Source organism: Parasteatoda tepidariorum, chromosome 8 (assembly GCF_982258835.1).
Source record: "Parasteatoda tepidariorum strain Cologne lab strain chromosome 8, Ptep-v5.0, whole genome shotgun sequence".
In the NCBI taxonomy this organism is placed as follows: Eukaryota; Metazoa; Arthropoda; class Arachnida; order Araneae; family Theridiidae; genus Parasteatoda; species Parasteatoda tepidariorum.
In genome coordinates, this window is record NC_141762.1 from 23,497,227 (window position 1) to 23,514,443 (window position 17,217).

General features: G+C 29.8%; 2 protein-coding genes across 3 annotated transcripts; one reads left to right on the plus strand and one right to left on the minus strand.

Moving 5' to 3' along the window:
• Positions 1–216: 216 nt before the first annotated feature.
• On the minus strand, positions 217–15,608 carry LOC107440740 (SAGA-associated factor 29). Of its 2 annotated transcripts, none has more exons than XM_016053748.4 (5): positions 15,470–15,608; positions 12,002–12,076; positions 7,729–7,948; positions 3,152–3,300; positions 217–730 (listed from the first exon to the last, which is right to left on the minus strand). In XM_016053748.4, the coding sequence occupies exons 2-5, from the start codon at positions 12,071–12,073 to the stop codon at positions 314–316; spliced, it is 858 nt and encodes a 285-aa protein (XP_015909234.2). In that variant the 5' UTR covers positions 12,074–12,076; positions 15,470–15,608; the 3' UTR covers positions 217–313. The 2 variants fall into 2 exon arrangements, with proteins under 2 accessions (XP_015909234.2, XP_015909233.2); XM_016053747.5 differs by having other exon boundaries at positions 15,239–15,551.
• LOC147805933 (uncharacterized) lies at positions 5,671–7,102 on the plus strand. The gene has a single exon (XM_087149995.1). The coding sequence runs from the start codon at positions 5,757–5,759 to the stop codon at positions 6,954–6,956; it is 1,200 nt and encodes a 399-aa protein (XP_087006121.1). The 5' UTR covers positions 5,671–5,756; the 3' UTR covers positions 6,957–7,102.
• Positions 15,609–17,217: the final 1,609 nt, after the last annotated feature.

The following is a 17,217-nucleotide window of genomic DNA, read 5'->3' on the forward strand; positions in this document are numbered from 1 at the left end:
ATAAGAGAAAAATATCTTAATATATTATGAATAACCACTGAATTATAAATATAAACAATAAAAGACAAATTTTTAAAACAAAAATCATTCAAGGAAAAAATTCCTCATTCTAAAAATCACTGAAAAAGAATAGTTTTTCAAGAAATCAAATATCATCTAAGTCTGGACTTTACTTGTATGTAAAGAAACACCTTTGAAAAAAAAATAGCACTAAAGTTAAAAACACTGTTTTTAATTTTTATACATAAAAGCACAGAAACATACGTTAAAATTATGTACAGGTTATTTACAGGTTCATAACAAGGAAATCGGCTTATTCATCAGCTATTTCCTTAAAACTCAACACATAGCGTTGGCAGATTTCATTCGGTGGAGAGTATCCCCCAGTGTAAGATGAATCTTCAAACATAAGACTATAACTATCCTCTGGTTTTTCAGGTGACTGTGACACCACTGCAGGATAAAAACAAGTAGTCTGAGGGTAGAGAGCAAGCACATAACTGTTTTTGGGAAAAATGGCTTCAGGATTTTCAGTGGGATGAGCTCTCCATAAAGGTAGGGGTATTATTTTACCCGACTCAATTACAGACTCAGGTTTCTCACGCTCATCAATGTCATATATAGTATATTCATTCTTATCTGAATCGAAACCAGTTACTTCAGCTAAAATCCAAGTAGATTTAGATGAGTCTTCTTCCATTTTTACACATGCAGCTACTAAATCACCTACCTGTAAAATTTTTATATATTACTTTATATTGAATAAGGACCATAAATATTTATTCATCAAATTGCAATGAAATGTAATACAAACAGGGGTAGAAATTTAGAAAATTTAATCACTAGTCCAAGATCAGCAACTAAACTTCTACCGTATCTTAATTTCTGTCCAAAGGACCAGTAAGAAAAAGATCTCACATGTCCATACATGTTTTCACAGGGATGTTCTGGTACATCTATTAGATTTAATTGTTATATATTTACCAAGTACTCATATTAAAAAAAATATGAAAAATTAAGTATTTTATGAAGAAAATATAGACCAAAACACCAAAAAATTATTACATGCAAATCAGTAGGTATATCATTGCTTTGATAGCAATCAATTTATGGTCAGAGGGACCACTAATATACTTTTCATTGTGTTACAAATCAAATTTTAGTTGTTCCAGACCACCAATAATTCTAGCTTTAATAAAAACAAAAATGTAAAATAGCTACTTTAAGGAGGAATCTGGTATTATTTATATCCAATCGCATTAAAATACTGAAGTTTATGAATGTTTTTTAACCCTTTCGTGCCGACTGTCACACATACGTGCCAGTAAGAAACACACTCACATCCCGACCGACACGCCGGTGCGCCAGAGCGCTTTCTCGTTCACCCCCGGTCGTCACTCATTTGTGCCAGTGTCCTGAAACGTTTTAAAATATAAAATTTCTGCCAGAAGATGGCATTGTATGTCCATATGGTTTCAGATACATGTAGATTTGACCTTCCACTCAAAATGAGAGTAGTATGACTCACATACACGTGGTTTTTAGGGGGAAGGAATGGAATGTTTTATGACGGCTCTTTAAATTCGCGCATGGTATTTGTTTACAGAAAGCAGGGGAGGTTGTTTTTTTTGCCACAGCGTTATGTATTTCGATTTGCGGTTCAGTTTTTAGTGCAATGTTAGTGTTTTAAAATTTTTCATACGAAAAAATAATTTTAAGTCATATATTTAGTTTTCAGATATATAATGTTAAAAGTTATTAAATGGTAAGTACATAATGAAAATAAAATTTGCAAAATATATATTTAAACAATAAATGACTTAAGTAAATAAAATATCTATAGAAATATATATAAAGCATACGTAATTTAAATATTCTACAGAACATTATTAAACAACACGTTGATATTTCGGTTATTTCATAGACTTAGGCTTAACAGCAAATAACCTTCCGGCCCTGAACAGACACTCGCGAGAGAGATTGCCGGCTTCAGCGACAAGCGTGCTTCCCGTCACGAAAGGGTTAAACAAAACCATTAATATAGATAGAAAATTTAAATTCTGTGGTACTAAAATACCTTTTTCCTTGTAAAAAAATTACTACTAAAAAAACTGGTGAGAATTAATTAGATAGCAAGACCATTATGAAAAATGCAAATATTCAAATACAGTAAAGCAACATTTATGTGTGGGGGTCTGCTATAAATCGACATATAAATGGAAATTAAATAATATAATAGCATTGTCAATTTTCCACTTAATTTATATGAAAAACAATAGAGGTAGTAGTAATTAAAATTGAAAACAATACACCACTCAAAAAGGTAAAACAAAAAACCTTTAATCATGGAGTATCCTGACTACACATAATGTATAGATAACTCTTTCTATACAGACAAGTGAAAATCTCAAGATGGACAAATTCCGTTTTTTAGAGTCTGATTGTTAGTCTTGAATCCAGGCCAAATATTTACGTATTAAATAAATAAAAAAATGGAAAAAAGCGCTGTAAAACCAATAAATTTCGTTTTTTCTGCTGTATATATTAGCTATTTTAATATTGCATAGGTTAAGAATGAATTGAGACTGCTATGAAATAATGTATAAATGAAAAGGATTAATTAATGAGGAACTATTAATGGTGCTTCACTGTATAAGTAAATAACACATGAAAACAAATATGACTACTTCCCTAGACTTAGAATACAAAAAAAAAAATAATTAATTTTTCAGATAAATATTTAAATGAAACATAAATTATTTGCTTAACTAGCAACAAAAGACTATTTAATATAATTAGACATAATGTTGTTAAGATAAACATCTTTAACCAAAACGTCAATTTTAGAAGGTTTTTTAATGATATATATTTCAAATGGTGATTTTTATAGATTTATTTATTTTTCAATTAATAAGCATTATGATGAAGATCTGAAAGACCCATAATATCAATTTATAAGTAAAATATATTAGACTTTGATGACTTGCAGAAGGGTCTAATTTGCTAATTTTATATACTTATGTGCGTACTGCATTTCAATTGTATCTTGAAAACTATGTTTAGAACTAATGGAGAAAATTCTTCAATTTTGTACGCATGCATTAATTATAGTGAGCTTCTTAAAATTTTTTTTAGAGAATAATAAACAAACTTTTGCAATATATTCTGGATCAGGTTGCATAGCTCCACAGAGCGGTGGTGCAGGTTCTTCAGACTCTCCAACCCACAATGGCAAACTTTGACCATAAATTACAATCATATCCATCAAGTTGCTTTTGTTAATAGTGTCTTTGCACTTTTCTAAATGAAAATAAGAACATTTTAAATAGTAGGAAATAGAAGAAGGAAACTGTTCCATTAAAAAAAAAGAATCATCTGAGTTCATAGCATGGTAATTTTTAACAGGTACACCACAATGGAAGGAGATTGATTTCAAATAGATTAAAAATAATATTGACAGAGACAAAGCACACCAAAAACTTAATTTTAAGAGCTGGGTGAAAAAATATGAATGGTTTATTATAATGCAGAATAGTAAAATATTTTCTGTATATTTTAGTAATTAATCAATAAAAAGCAAGCGTGGTAAAGCAATTAAAACAAAAAATCTTATTTATTACAGTTAACGCACAGGGTTCTATAATACCTTTAAAATAAACTTTATCTTAAAAGCAGAAAGTGCTTAAAACAGCAATGTACATCACAGAACATTCAAATTTACTTCCACTTTTCGGCAAAATAATTTATGTCTAAGTTACAAGGACAAATTTTAAAGGCTGCCAATAATTTTTTTAAAATTATAATTATGCAGGCATTTATACTAGCATTATATATGTACTAATTTAAGGTAACCGACTGGGTTCAACACAATTTATTTAAAAAAGACCTCAATTACAATTTTAACTAACAGTGTTCCTAAAATTATAAATCTAGAGTAAATTTCAAAAATTTATAAAAAAAAAATTTAAAAAAAAAGAAGAGACAAATTTGAGCATAAAAACCACAAATTTTTTGTCACTATAACAGCTCAACAATAAATTATAATGCATAAATATCAAAATAACTTTTTTTTTAAGATTAATATTATGGTTACCTATGTTTGGAACTAAAATCTTTCAAACTTTTCAAATATACAAGGAGATAAAACTAAATATGCTGGTCAACATTGATTTTTTAAAAAAAAAATTATTAACATTCTTAGTTAAAGCAAAAGAAAAATAATAAATTCACACTTAGACCTTAGTTCAAAACATAGGGACCATTATACAAAATCTACGTAGAAAGTTTTAAAGAATTCTATAATGAAATTCTTAGTAATATGTAAAAGATTTTCTCAAAATCAATGTTTTTCTGCAAGTGCATTTAAAGTATGTAATTGCTACTCTGCTTCATCTGTCAGCATGCGATGAAACAACAAACAAAGACCAGAGAACAAAAATTTAAAGAGATATAGAAAGCTTATGAGCATAAGTTATATAAACAACAAAAAAAGACAAAATTAATTGCCAATTTTTACCTAGTTGGGATACCTTTATTAAGGTTCTCTTCTCATTTTTTTCATTTAGAATTTTAGTTCACAAAATTAAAATCGAATATTTCCTCGTTAAAAAAATGGTAGTAATTTAACTTGTTACAGTTTATGTTTTATAATACCAGCAGATAATTTACAGACATTAAGTCTAGTTTCAGAACATTAGATAGAATCTTGTCCATGGATATTTAAGAATCTTTATAGAAAATGAAGTTTCGCATTTAGTAAAACATGTTAATCAAAAACCAAGTAACCCTGATTCTGCTAAAGTACAATTTTAAAGTATAGGCAATAAGTGTGGCTTATTCCCTAAACATTTATTATAGGCAATAATGCATTGGCACTAGCAATAAGTCACTGAGCCGTTATTATGAAGGACTGGGGTTCGATCCCTAGTGACGACTTGAAGCCCACTTAGCTACGGATCGATAGGTAGGGTGACCCGGGGTAATTCACGATCACTCTGTTTCTGGGGTAAATAATGATCACCTAAGTTTTATTTTTTAAAAAAATATTTTTTTTTTAAAATTGAGACATGGACAAGAATACTTGTACACTTTACTAAAGTATAACTATATTTACTTAATAATAGTTTTTTGTTTAATCTAACAAAATAAGTATCTTTTAAAATGCTTTCTGTATTTTCCACTTCAAAGATGGGTTTCAGAATGTGCACATTTCTGCAAAGATCCCCCTCCTTCTCTTAATAATAAATATTTTGAGTTACTTTCTTTTTCTTTGATATTAAAATAGTGTAAGCTTTTGTTTAATTGTTTCACATCTACTGTAAACATTATAATTGATTATAGGAAACTATATCAAATGTTGCCCCCTACAGATGGGGTAATTATTAATCACTGGGGTAATTCCTGATCATTGTCATTTCTTCTTATAAATAGTATAAAAAATAGCTAATAAATAGTTAATAGTCTTTTCTTAAATAACAGTTCATATTTATTAAGTGGAACAACTATAAAATATATTTTAACAATAATCACAAAATTTGTTTTTAACTGTATACAAGACAAATGTGTTCTGATACGCACCATTCCATTTGTCAGGTCCTTTTAGACCAATTGTCTCCAACATTGGTACCTCGTCTTACAAACTCGCAAAATTTTTAGTTTCTGTCTTCTCCCCTCTCCTTGGTAATAATTCTTTTACTACCAAAAATTCCCTTGAGTTTGTTAAAGAAGTTAAAAATCTAAAACCCAATGGTTATTTGATGGCCTCATTTGATGTAAAATCACTGTTCACTAATGTTCCTGTTGAGGGGGCTTTGGAATGCCTAAAACTTAGACTTTCGGAATATCATTTTTCCCAATATGAGGTCAATGAATATGTTAACCTTACCCGTGTCTGTTTACAACAAAATACTTTCGCGTTTGACAACAAATTTTACCGTATGACCAATGGTCTTGCCATGGGAAATCCTTTGAGCCCTATACTTAGTGACATCTATATGCATTATTTTGAGAGTAAACTATTCAAAATCTTAACTTTCCCCTTTTATAAAAGATACGTTGATGACAGTTTTGCTTTGTTAGAGGAATATAATTGTAATTTAGATCAAATCCTTAATGTTATGAACAGCATTGATTCTTGCATTCAGTTCATCTTTGAATTAGAGTCTGATCAAAAACTTCCTTTCTTAGATGTGCTTGTGACTCGGAATGATAATTCATTCCATACTACTGTCTTTCGTAAACCTTTTGCTGTTTCTCTTCCCCCTCATTACAGATCTGCCCACCCTCCCAACCAAAAACTTGCCTCTTTTCGGTCTTTTGTCCACCGTGCTGTTAATATTTGTTCCAATATTGATCTTCTTGATGCAGAATTAAACTACATCAAAGCCATTGCTCATGACAGAGGTTATTCCCCTAGCATTATTGATAACATTTATAAAAACGTAACTAAACAATCGCCTACCGATAAACCTTCCAAAGAATTTTCTAACAATTTGGTAATTTTACCCTATTTTCCTAAAATAAGTCGGCAAGTTGCTAACATCCTAATGAAGTTTGATTTCAATATTATTTTCAGTCCCATTAATAAGATAAAATTTTCTAATCTCAAACAGCCCATTGACAGTCAAAATAACTGGGGTATATACCAAATTAATTGCCAATGCGGCCTTTCATATATTGGCCAAACTAAGCGTGCCCTAAAGTGCCGTGTCAAGGAACATGAAGCTTATGTCAAAAAACAAGAATTTAAACGCTCATCTATTGCCCAACATTGTTGGGACTCTAATCATAATTTTAATTTTTCCTCTTCTAAAGTCATTCAAAATTGTTCCTCAATATATGATTTAGATTTTTATGAGTCTTATCATATTTTCAAAAATTCCAAACTGTTGGTCAATGACCTATCAAGTGTTCCTTATATTTCTCCTGTTTGGAAATCTATGATAAAACCTAACTAACCCCCCCCCCTTTTTTTGTTCCTTGCTTCCTATTCGTCGTTTTCCATTCACCCTTCCCTCCTATTGGCCGTTGGTCTAAACCCTCTTGTGACGTCATCTTTCTATATATATTTACTCTGTTCTCTTATTGTTTTCTGTTGCACTGATAAAGGTTGCCCTTTGAGCATCCGAAACAGCTGTCTGCTTTTAATGATATTTTTGTGCTCTTTAATGTTGTCGACCTTAGTTTGTATTTTAGCACAAAGGTCGCCCACTTCTGTATTCGTTTTAATAGCTGCTTAAAAATATCTTTTTTGTTTATTTGTTTGATCTTAATGTCTTATTTGTTAATTACCATTGTATAATTATTTTTAAACAGCCCATTTACTATAAAAACTGGTGATCAGTAATTACCCCAGAAGTGATCAGGAATTACCCCAGAAATGATCAAGAGAAGGGGTAATTCCTGATCACTAAAAATTTAAAATCTTTTAAATTCTAATAAGATTTTCAAACAAAAGAAGGTAGCATAGGACTCATCTCATATAGCCTCGAACTTCCAGTAAATATTAAAATTCTATCTTAAATAGTTTTTTCACAAAATAGATGTTTGCATTTTTTGATCAGGAATTACCCCAGGTCACCCTACCAGCTTGCTTCGGAAATAAAGGTGATCGGTGCACCATGCTCAACACATTGTTACCATCTTGATCGTTGGTCATGAAATTGTGGATCCTTATATTTGTTGACCCTACATTTTAATAATGTTTTAAATTAAAAATAAAAAACTCACCAGCCGCTTTAGAAGCAACACTAGAGAAGCGAACCGTTTGAATTTCATTAAGAAGACCTAAAGCTTTTTGCATCAGATCCATTTCTATTTCTGTATTGTTCAAGCAAGTCTTGTACATGCCAACCAATTTCATCTTTTGAATAGCATGTTTTGATTCTGAAGGCTCGTCAAATGCTTTTGTAAGATTATCTAGATTACTCTGCTCTCTGAGTCTCTCTTCCTATCAAGATTCAAATATTAATAAATCTCATTTAAAAAGAAAGTAAACAAGACATTTCATTTGTAGAAAACATAAAAAATTTATCCAACGGGCAGACCTGGCCCTAATTTTGAAGCAATTTTTATTGAGTAAACCTGTAAGTAGTTGGAGGTTTTGATTTGATATTTTTATTTTTTTTCTGACAAGAGAGAAAGGGGCCAAAATTTTTATAAAGCTTGCTAAGGTTATTTTGAGTATCCCATGATAACATATGGTTTTATCAAAGGTAAAGTTATAAAGCCAATTACCATAAGATATCATAGGCTCCTTCAAATGTCTTAATTACAGGGATGAGAGTAGTCAGAAAGTAAAAAAGAGGAAATCCATGAATGAATATATATATATCCAAAAATTTGACCAAAAAAAAAATCGATCTTTAAACTTGTAAACTATGTGATTATAAATCCCGATGGTTAATTATAAAATTGTATGAATATGAATCACATGCATGATTTTAAATTGAGAGAATATGAATCCCGATATGAGGCTTTTAAATCGAGTGAATATGAAACTCTATCGAATTTAAAAAAATCGAAAATACAAATCATAATGCGTAATTTCTAAATCACATAAATGCGAATCATGAGGCATAATTTTTAAATCGCGCGAATACGAATCCCAACGTCTAATTTTTAAAAAGCATGTATAAATACGAAAATCGATGTTTGATATTACAACCGCAAAAACGAATCACGACTTTGAATTTTAAGCTCGCGTGAATACAAATAGCTACATAGGGTTTTAACAGCAAGTAAGTACAAAACGTGATATTGGATTTTTAAATCTCGTAAATAAGAATCATAATGCACAATATTTAAATAGCGTGAATAAGAATCACAAGGCGCAACTTTTAAATCAGGTAAATACGAAAATCGATGAATGACATACGAATCGAGATATTTGCAGAGTCTGGACTTGGGATTTCTAAAAGGCTTGTTTGTAATGTTTTTGTTTAGACATAATAAATAAAAATTAACAAGATTAATTGAATGAGCAAATAAATATTTTCACCGCAAATCCACCTACTTTTTTTTTCTTCTTTCGTTTGCTTTTAAGCCAGAAAACAGGAAGCAGCGACGAAACGAAATACGATGAATTACGAAAATATGAGCTATCCGGAGGACGGATAAAAGTACGGAAAATCTTATTTTCTGTGCGCAAAAGCGGAGAGATTAGCTAAAATAAGTAAAAATGCAGAAGAGTTAGCAGCTAGGACGCAGTTTGAATTTTCTGTTTATCTTCGAAAATCGTAAATAAATATAATTATTTTATTTCAACGACTGAATTTTTTAAAAAAAATCGGAATATTTATTTTAAGAAAAACGAAACTTTTAGAGAATCGGAGTTTTTGATAAAAAGGCTGAAATTCGAGAGACAAAAGCGAAAAAATCTCATCCCTGTATAAAGGTCAATCAGTATTATCCCAATGAAATGATTTTTAGAGAAACTTCAGAGGGAGGAATGTGGATTTCAATATTTTCGCTCCGCCGAAATTTAAATTCCTCATAAAATATTTTAACATGTGCAAAAAAAAATTTCCGCGGAAATTAACGGAAAAAATGGAAAAATCTGAGAAAAAGCGGAAATCCGCGGAAGAATCACATCCCTGTAATTAGATTTTTGCAAAAAAGTTTAAAAATGCATGAAGAAAATTTAATAAACATGGAAGAGGCAATATTAAATTTAAGTATTTTTATTATGTAACAGTTTAAATATTACATATTTAACTTAAGTTAGCAATCTACAATTTTTTTAATAATTCATCACAAAAATTAGAAAATAACATGTAGGTTAACTAACAAAACTATGATGGCACAAATGCAGGTTGTATTTAAATCCAGTTTACAACATGCAAATGCCATTTTTTTTCTTCCTTTTTTTTTAAAAAAAAAGAAGAAAAGACTAGAAGTTACTTTTAGCTGGCTGGCTATTGGCTTAGGTAGAGCATTATATTGAAAGTTGGGAAAAAAATTACCAAAGGGAAGGGGAACCCAATAAAAGAAAATTTCAGAAAATGTAATATTTACAATTATAATGAGTTATGCTATTTAATGACATAAATCAACATATCATGTCCTTATACATGATTGGCACTGACCAGAGATCAAGATCCAAGAAACCGCCGATTATTATTTACGGATATCCTAAGCAAAAATTTAGTAATAGTTCTGAATTTACAGAACACTGGGGATTTCGAGGCCTGTTTTTATTCTTAGAACATGTTTTTAATCATGTAATTGCATAGTGCAGTTTAAAGGTTCATGCTCAATAAAAATTTTTTTTGTGGAACAGTAAAACTACCTACATCACAGACAAGATTCTGGTTAGCTACAAAAATAAATATTAAAAAAAAGACATAAACAACTTAATCTTTTCAGAGCTTTGAGATTTTGTCTGAAAGAAATACTTATTACAGTAGAGAACCAATTATCCGGGATGTTCGGGACCATCGCTATCCCGTATGTCTGAATTTCCCGGTTTTCTGGATCGACCAAAAAGTGCTGTTAATCGATGTTTTATCGAACCCGAATTACAAGGAAAAAGTGTCATGCATAAAGTAAAAGAAAAAAGAAAGGTACTTCTAACTTTAAAAAGAAATGGTAGAAAAATAACATTTAAAACAATAAAAAAATTTGCAAGTTTAGACAAGAAAAACAAGTTTAAAAAATACAAAATTCCTGTATTTATTTTTTAAAAATAATTACAATTCCTAAATTAACTAATATAAACAAAACCAATGGTTAAATAACGAAATATATTTCATACCTAATTATACGAGGGAAACGATAAATTAAAAGGAAAACTTATTAATCTAAATAAAAACACTTGAAAATTATCGAACCGAAACAATAGTTAAAAAAGGCACTAGCATAAATATTAAAACCCGGAACAAGGCAAGATCAACGGAATATTAAAAAAAAACTAATGATAAAATTTATGAATAAAAAGAATTAATTTATTGAGTGCGAAATTTATCGTGAAAAGAAAAAAATATCAAACATAGTGGAATCAGAAAAACAAAACTGCAATCTGCTTCATATAATAATCCTATGTTTAAATTAATAAACAATTCTCCTTTTATTTATTTTTTTTGCTGATAAAAACATAATATTTAATTACAGCAGATGTGATTCCACATCAATAAAAACTTGCAAATGATACCGCACTTCCAAAGAATGAGAATTTATTCAGAAGAAACTTATTTTATTTTTATTAATCGATGTCAAATAGATAAATATATTTTTCTCTTTTATCTTCTGTTCACTGATATGCATGCAATGCATTTCCCCCACCCCCCTCGTAAATCAAACAGAAAACGAAATCAGCATGCCACACCCTTGAGCTTGATTGACGTCCTAAAGGAGAAAATAAAACATTCCTCCCTTCTCTGCCTTCAAGGTCACAGAGGAAATGACGTTTCTCTGGGTAAACGGGGAAAAAAATTCTCCCCTTCCTTACATTTTCCTCTACTCAACTTCAAGGATGAGTACAATTTCCGCTTTTTTTAATAATCGTTCTAGTTTAAAACTGATCAAAATTTCCCCCGGTTATCTGGATACCGGATAAATGGTTCTCTACTGTACTTAATGGTGGAAAAAGTTATTGGTCCTTATACATGGACTTAAAAACCACAGGGTATTTTGAAGTCTTGTTTTATTTTTAGTTAAATAATGTTTTTCCATTGCGAAACTATGCAACACAGTTAAAGATTTCATGTTCAATAAAAAATTATTATTTTAGTTGAGCTGTCGAATTCAAATAAATCGAAGACTAGATTCAAATAGCTTACAAAAATAAATAAGAAATATATTGAATTCTGTTCAGAGATTTCTAATATAATTCAAATTAATCATTTATGTGCTATTGGCATAGAAAAATCAGTCAAGTGGCATCATTACTCTTTTACTATATATGTTTAAAGTCAAATTGATAATTTATTTATTTTAAATTACATTTCAGAAAATCAAGAATTCCACAAATTTCACAATTTCGAAGAAAACTTATTGAACTTACTTCTAACTGAAGAAGTATATTATGAAGCTCAAGCATTTTGGCCTGGATAAAAGGAAATTTGTTGGCTGCCATAATCTGTATAAAATGAAATTGTATAAATAGAAATATAAAATTTGATAGTGAAACAAATAAATATATATGCTATATTATATAAAAGCTATTCAGTTCAATGTATAATACACATTAAAGAAAAAAAAAAGTTGATATTTCATAATAAAAAAGGCACTTGTTATGCCAGTGTCTACCCACCACTTGCCCAAAAAACCCATATTTACGTTTTTTTTTAAAGAAATGACAAAAAAACAAAAAAAAGAACAAAGAGTTGGTTTGCAAACTTTTCCCCACCCTGTTACTACTAAAGCTATTTTTTATAATTTTACTAATTTTTAAAAAATTTTCTCAAATTATTTGATCATTTTTAAGCAAATAATCTTGATGGCATGCTAAAAAATTGAGCAAAAATGTTTTAATTCATTTTTGAAATCTTCATCTTATGGAAACATATTTTAATTTGAATGATATACCCTGTGGTAGAATCGCAGCGACATTGTCGCAGAACGTTACAGAGTTCCTGCAGAAAGATTTTCCTTTAGATAAATAAAAAATTTTAGTTCTCTTTTCGTTAGAAATTTACACGTAATACTTGAAACATGCATTTAGATAATCACTTTTTGACGCGCTCAATTTTCAACGATAGTATCGTAAATCGATGTAATGTTTCGATTGTATTTTTGGCAGTAATTGATATTGATTTTCATGTGGATTTTAAATTTCCCAACATATTTTAAACAATATGGAAAATTTAAATCATGCATTTGAGTATTTACTTTTTAAAGCAAATATTCTATCGAATTTTTGCCAGTTATTGTTATTGGATTTCTCAATAGTTGCTAAATCCGATATTTTTTATGCTACATAATTTATTACAACAGCGTAATCTCGAAATGAAACACCTATTTGAGGAACCTGATTCGCGTAAATAAAAATTACAAAATGCAGTGTTGGGGCCAACATCAACATAAAGCTGATTCTGATTGAAAGTAGAATGAATAACAAATAATATGCACAATAAATTTTTTGCTATAGTGCAGATAATAAAAATAATTAATGCAAATAAATTTAAATGAATATACTTAAATAAATATATTGGAATACGAAAAAAAGTAGCTTTTACATTTATCCTAAAAGTTAATTTTTACTATTATTTAAAAAATAAATTTTTTTTACATAATTATTGTTGAAATTTGGAAATAATTTATTCTTAATGTCTTTTGACATCATTACCTTTCTAGTAAAATTGCACAAATTTTTGATACAATAGAATCGGTGCGAGTTGTGATTGATAGAGTGAAGACTCAAATGCAAGATTTAAAATTTTCATGTGCAAAATATATTAAAATTATGAGTTGATTTTACCTGAAATAAAAAAAAAAAAGGAGTGTATTATTTTGCTACAAATTTGAATTTGTAACAAAATCCCTACTAACAGTCAAATTTTATTAAAATGTAAAATATGGTGCTCTTTAAAAAAATGAAAGTACATTTTTTAAACTTTCGTGATTTAGTAATTTTTTTTTAAATACATTATTCAGGGTGCATATTTAAATTTTTCAACAAAAAATAAGTATCTTTTAAGTACTTTTTAAGCACTCAAAAAATATTTTTAAGCACTTTTAAGCAAAATATTTCAAATTAGGATATGCACACTCATAATTTTTTTTCCTTTATATTGTTGAAAGATCTTCATAAATATATGATAACAAAATGCAAAGTAGATTTAAAAAGTGATATGATCATGATAAAATAACTAGTTTTATAACTAGTAAAATAACTAGACAAAGAATTTTTTCGTGGTTAGATTAGCCACCATAAAAATAATTTCACAATATTAAATACATTCAATATTGAGAGAATCATTCAATTCTTTAAATTTATAATTACTTTACACAATTATGTAAAAAATTTATTCAAAATTATAAATAATTAAAAGATTATCTTTCTTGCAAAATGCAGCAGAGTTGCTCATGAAGATGCATGAATCCTTCCCACCGAATCCTGCTCAGTATTCGAACCCGCAGGTATTTCATAAAATGATTGGCGCTTTCATATGCTACAGACCGATGATACGTCAAAATATATTGTGGTTGAATGAATTATGAAATGTTGAATAGAACAATGTGAAAACCACGCTTTTTGAGTAGTTCGAAGCAGAAATTGATATGGTAAAGAAAAAAAATCTCATTTTGGAAAAGAGAAAATTAAGCACTTTATAAAAACACCCAATGAAAAAAGCACCTTTAAGGGCTTTCAAAAAATGAAAGTCGAAAATAAGCACTTTTTAAAAATGCTACGCACCCTGTTATTGAAATGAAATTTTAGCTAAAGTCAGTCATTATCTAATTTGTTTATTCTCAAATAAAAATATAAAAATCATAAGCATTATTTCCCCCTTCAATGCCAGAGAAAGACATCTTATGAATATAATTCTGAAGAAAAAAAAATCTTTCAAAAATTTCTCCAGAAAAGAAAAACAAAAATTTTTACATAATTTTTTATTTTTCATTATTCCCAAATGAGAATATAATAAAATCACAAGCATTTATTCACCCTCATATGCCAGAGAAAGACATCTTTTGAAGATATTTTTGGAGAAGAAAATTATTTAAAATTTTTTTCGAAAAGAAAGTTTAATTTTTTTACTTTATTATTCTTAATTTTCTGTTATTCTCAAATGAGAATAGAAAAATCATGAGCATTTCTCTTCTCTCTGAGGCACAGAATTCTGGAGGGGGGGGGGAATACTTTGGGGAGATTTGGCAGAATGATCGCCAAGGCTTGGGAACTTCTGGGCAGCGGCCCGCGAGAAACTAAAAAAAAACATCACAGAAAGGGACCAACTCGAAAGGTATAACTCGTAACCACCCCCGGGAAAACATCATGTTTTTATTAAAAAAATTTGCAAATTTAAAATCGATTAGGCATCTTGGCGATTGTAGTTGGCCAGACAAATCACGATACGGAAATAAAATTCCAATTTTCAAAAAATTCCTGCAAAAAAGAAGCCGAAATTTTTTACTGCATTATTCTTTATGTTTCATTATTTTGAAATAAGAATAGAAAAAATTACGAGTATTCCCTTCTCCTTCGATGAGCAAGAAAGGCATCTTTTGAATATAATTCTGGAGGGGGAAAAAAATCTTTCGAAAATTTCTGCAGAAAAGATAACAAAATTTTTACTTCATTATACTCGATATTCTTCATTATTCTTATTCAAGCATTTACGAAAAGAAAAGACACTTAATAAAGTTTTAAACTTGTGAGAACATAAAAAATTAAAATGCGGCCATATAGTTACAAAAAGGTATTGATTTCAAACATATATAGCTAACAGGGGAACATAAACTCTTTTAGAGCATTAGAAACAACAAGTTGAGCTTATAATATAGTTTCAAAGACAAAACGGCTTACTAAGACGAAATATTAATAATTAATAGTTTCTTTTTTCTTTGGGTAAAAACTATAATTGTTTATTTTTTATTAAAACTTGAAACGTCTTGGGTTGTCTATTTTTGTTCTATTTTAGATATCGATTTTGAAGAGCCCAGTTTACAATTAAAAGTACAGAAAGCGCTACAAACTCAAACTATCTGAAAGGGTAACAAGACGCAACTTACGGAGGAAAGGACGGAGCAGTTTGCTGCTGCTTTGCTTTAGTTATATTAAAAAAAAAAAAAAAAAAAAAAAAAATGAATATTATACATATAAAAAGTGCGTTTTTTTTTTTTAATGCATTCACGTAAAATTTTATTTTTATACGAGTTTTAAAAGAAAATGGATTAATTTTACGAAAAAAGTCGAAGTATAAAAACTTTATTTTTATTAAAATTTGTTTATTACTACAAAAGAAATCAAATCCGTTCTGTTGATTGATGAGACCCTTAATTAAAACGAAGAAATAGTGGCCAGATTTTACATATATTTTTTTTTTTATAGTGTAGGGATATTAACTTTAAGACCCTTTAGAAAAATAATCTAATCATTTTCAGAAATAATAGGACTAATTTTTTTCTCAACGTTTTTTCCCAAAATATTAAAAGAAATAGTAATAAATAAAATAAAAAATAACGTGCTATTTAACCACAATTATCTTTTACAGCAGCCAAACATGCTAGTTAGTGCAGATGATATTGGCAATCGAAAAGGGCTGCAGGTGGCGTAGAGCAGTTTCAATTTGCTTAAAAAATTATCTAGATATGGTGAAATACGTAAAAAGTAAAATTAACAATAAGGGATCCTAACTTTGGATCGCTCCCTGATTAAACTATTAGGACCACATTTTTCAGATTGTGGTTACAACCAACATTTTGAGGATCAGAAATTCAAATCAGTCGAAAAAAAGCCATGCTTATTCAGGGAAAGTATGTTTTTTCGTGACCGATTTTGTAACATCAAATATCGTCTGCACTAATAAATCAGTATATTTATCCCACAGATGGTTAAGTGGGCGAAATTGGAAGAATGTTTCTCCCCAATACATTACTTCCCTATTTAGCAAGATGGAAAAACCGGTTTTGCTATGTTAACTGCAGGTTAAAATACGATCTTTTAAGTGCAGAACCGTCAGTGGGTTAAGGTCACTCACTCAAACCATTATCCTGGTAGGTACTGATCCAATCATTAGGATCAAACGGTATTCAGGATGATCCGTTTTTTCTCTCCTTTTGCGCTACCTCCCTCATTTTAGTAGCTAAAACTACATAAATTCCCATTTATGTAGTTTCAAGTATTTTTTTTAGTGGCGTTCACTTGGGATGTATTGTCCTATTGGCCAGGAGTGTCAGAACTGCTGCTCTCTTCTCGTTACCCAGTGGGCACCTGTGGCGAAGCCACGGCGGTGCAGCAGCGTCGCCCGCGTCACACAACCACAAACCCGTTTACAGGGCGGGGGGGTCACATTCACACAATTACACACAGGAGAAAGGACATAGAACACAGAGAGAAAGAAACATCCATGCCCTGAGCGGGATTCGAACCCGTAACCGTCGTCTCCGCAGTCAGGCATGCTAACCACTCGGCCGCCAGGGCGGCAAGTTTTAGGTATTAAAGGTTTGATTATAAGGAGTCTAGCCCCTTGACTTTCTGACATTCTTTTGAAGTTAAGGTTAAATTTTTATAAAACAAACTTTTAGTAATAGAGTCACATTCAAACTGGTTAT

Bases quoted from the DNA above. Each gene is read 5' to 3' on its own strand.
- LOC147805933 (XM_087149995.1), top strand. From the start codon at position 5,757: ATGGCCTCATTTGATGTAAAATCACTGTTCACTAATGTTCCTGTTGAG.
- LOC107440740 (XM_016053747.5), bottom strand. From the start codon at position 15,262: ATGAAGAATATCGAGTATAATGAA. The intron at 7,949-12,001 runs GTAAGTTCAATA...GAATCTTGATAG, and splicing joins ATATACTTCTTCAGTTAGAA to GAAGAGAGACTCAGAGAGCA. The intron at 731-3,151 runs GTTTGTTTATTA...AAAATTTTACAG, and splicing joins ATCCAGAATATATTGCAAAA to GTAGGTGATTTAGTAGCTGC.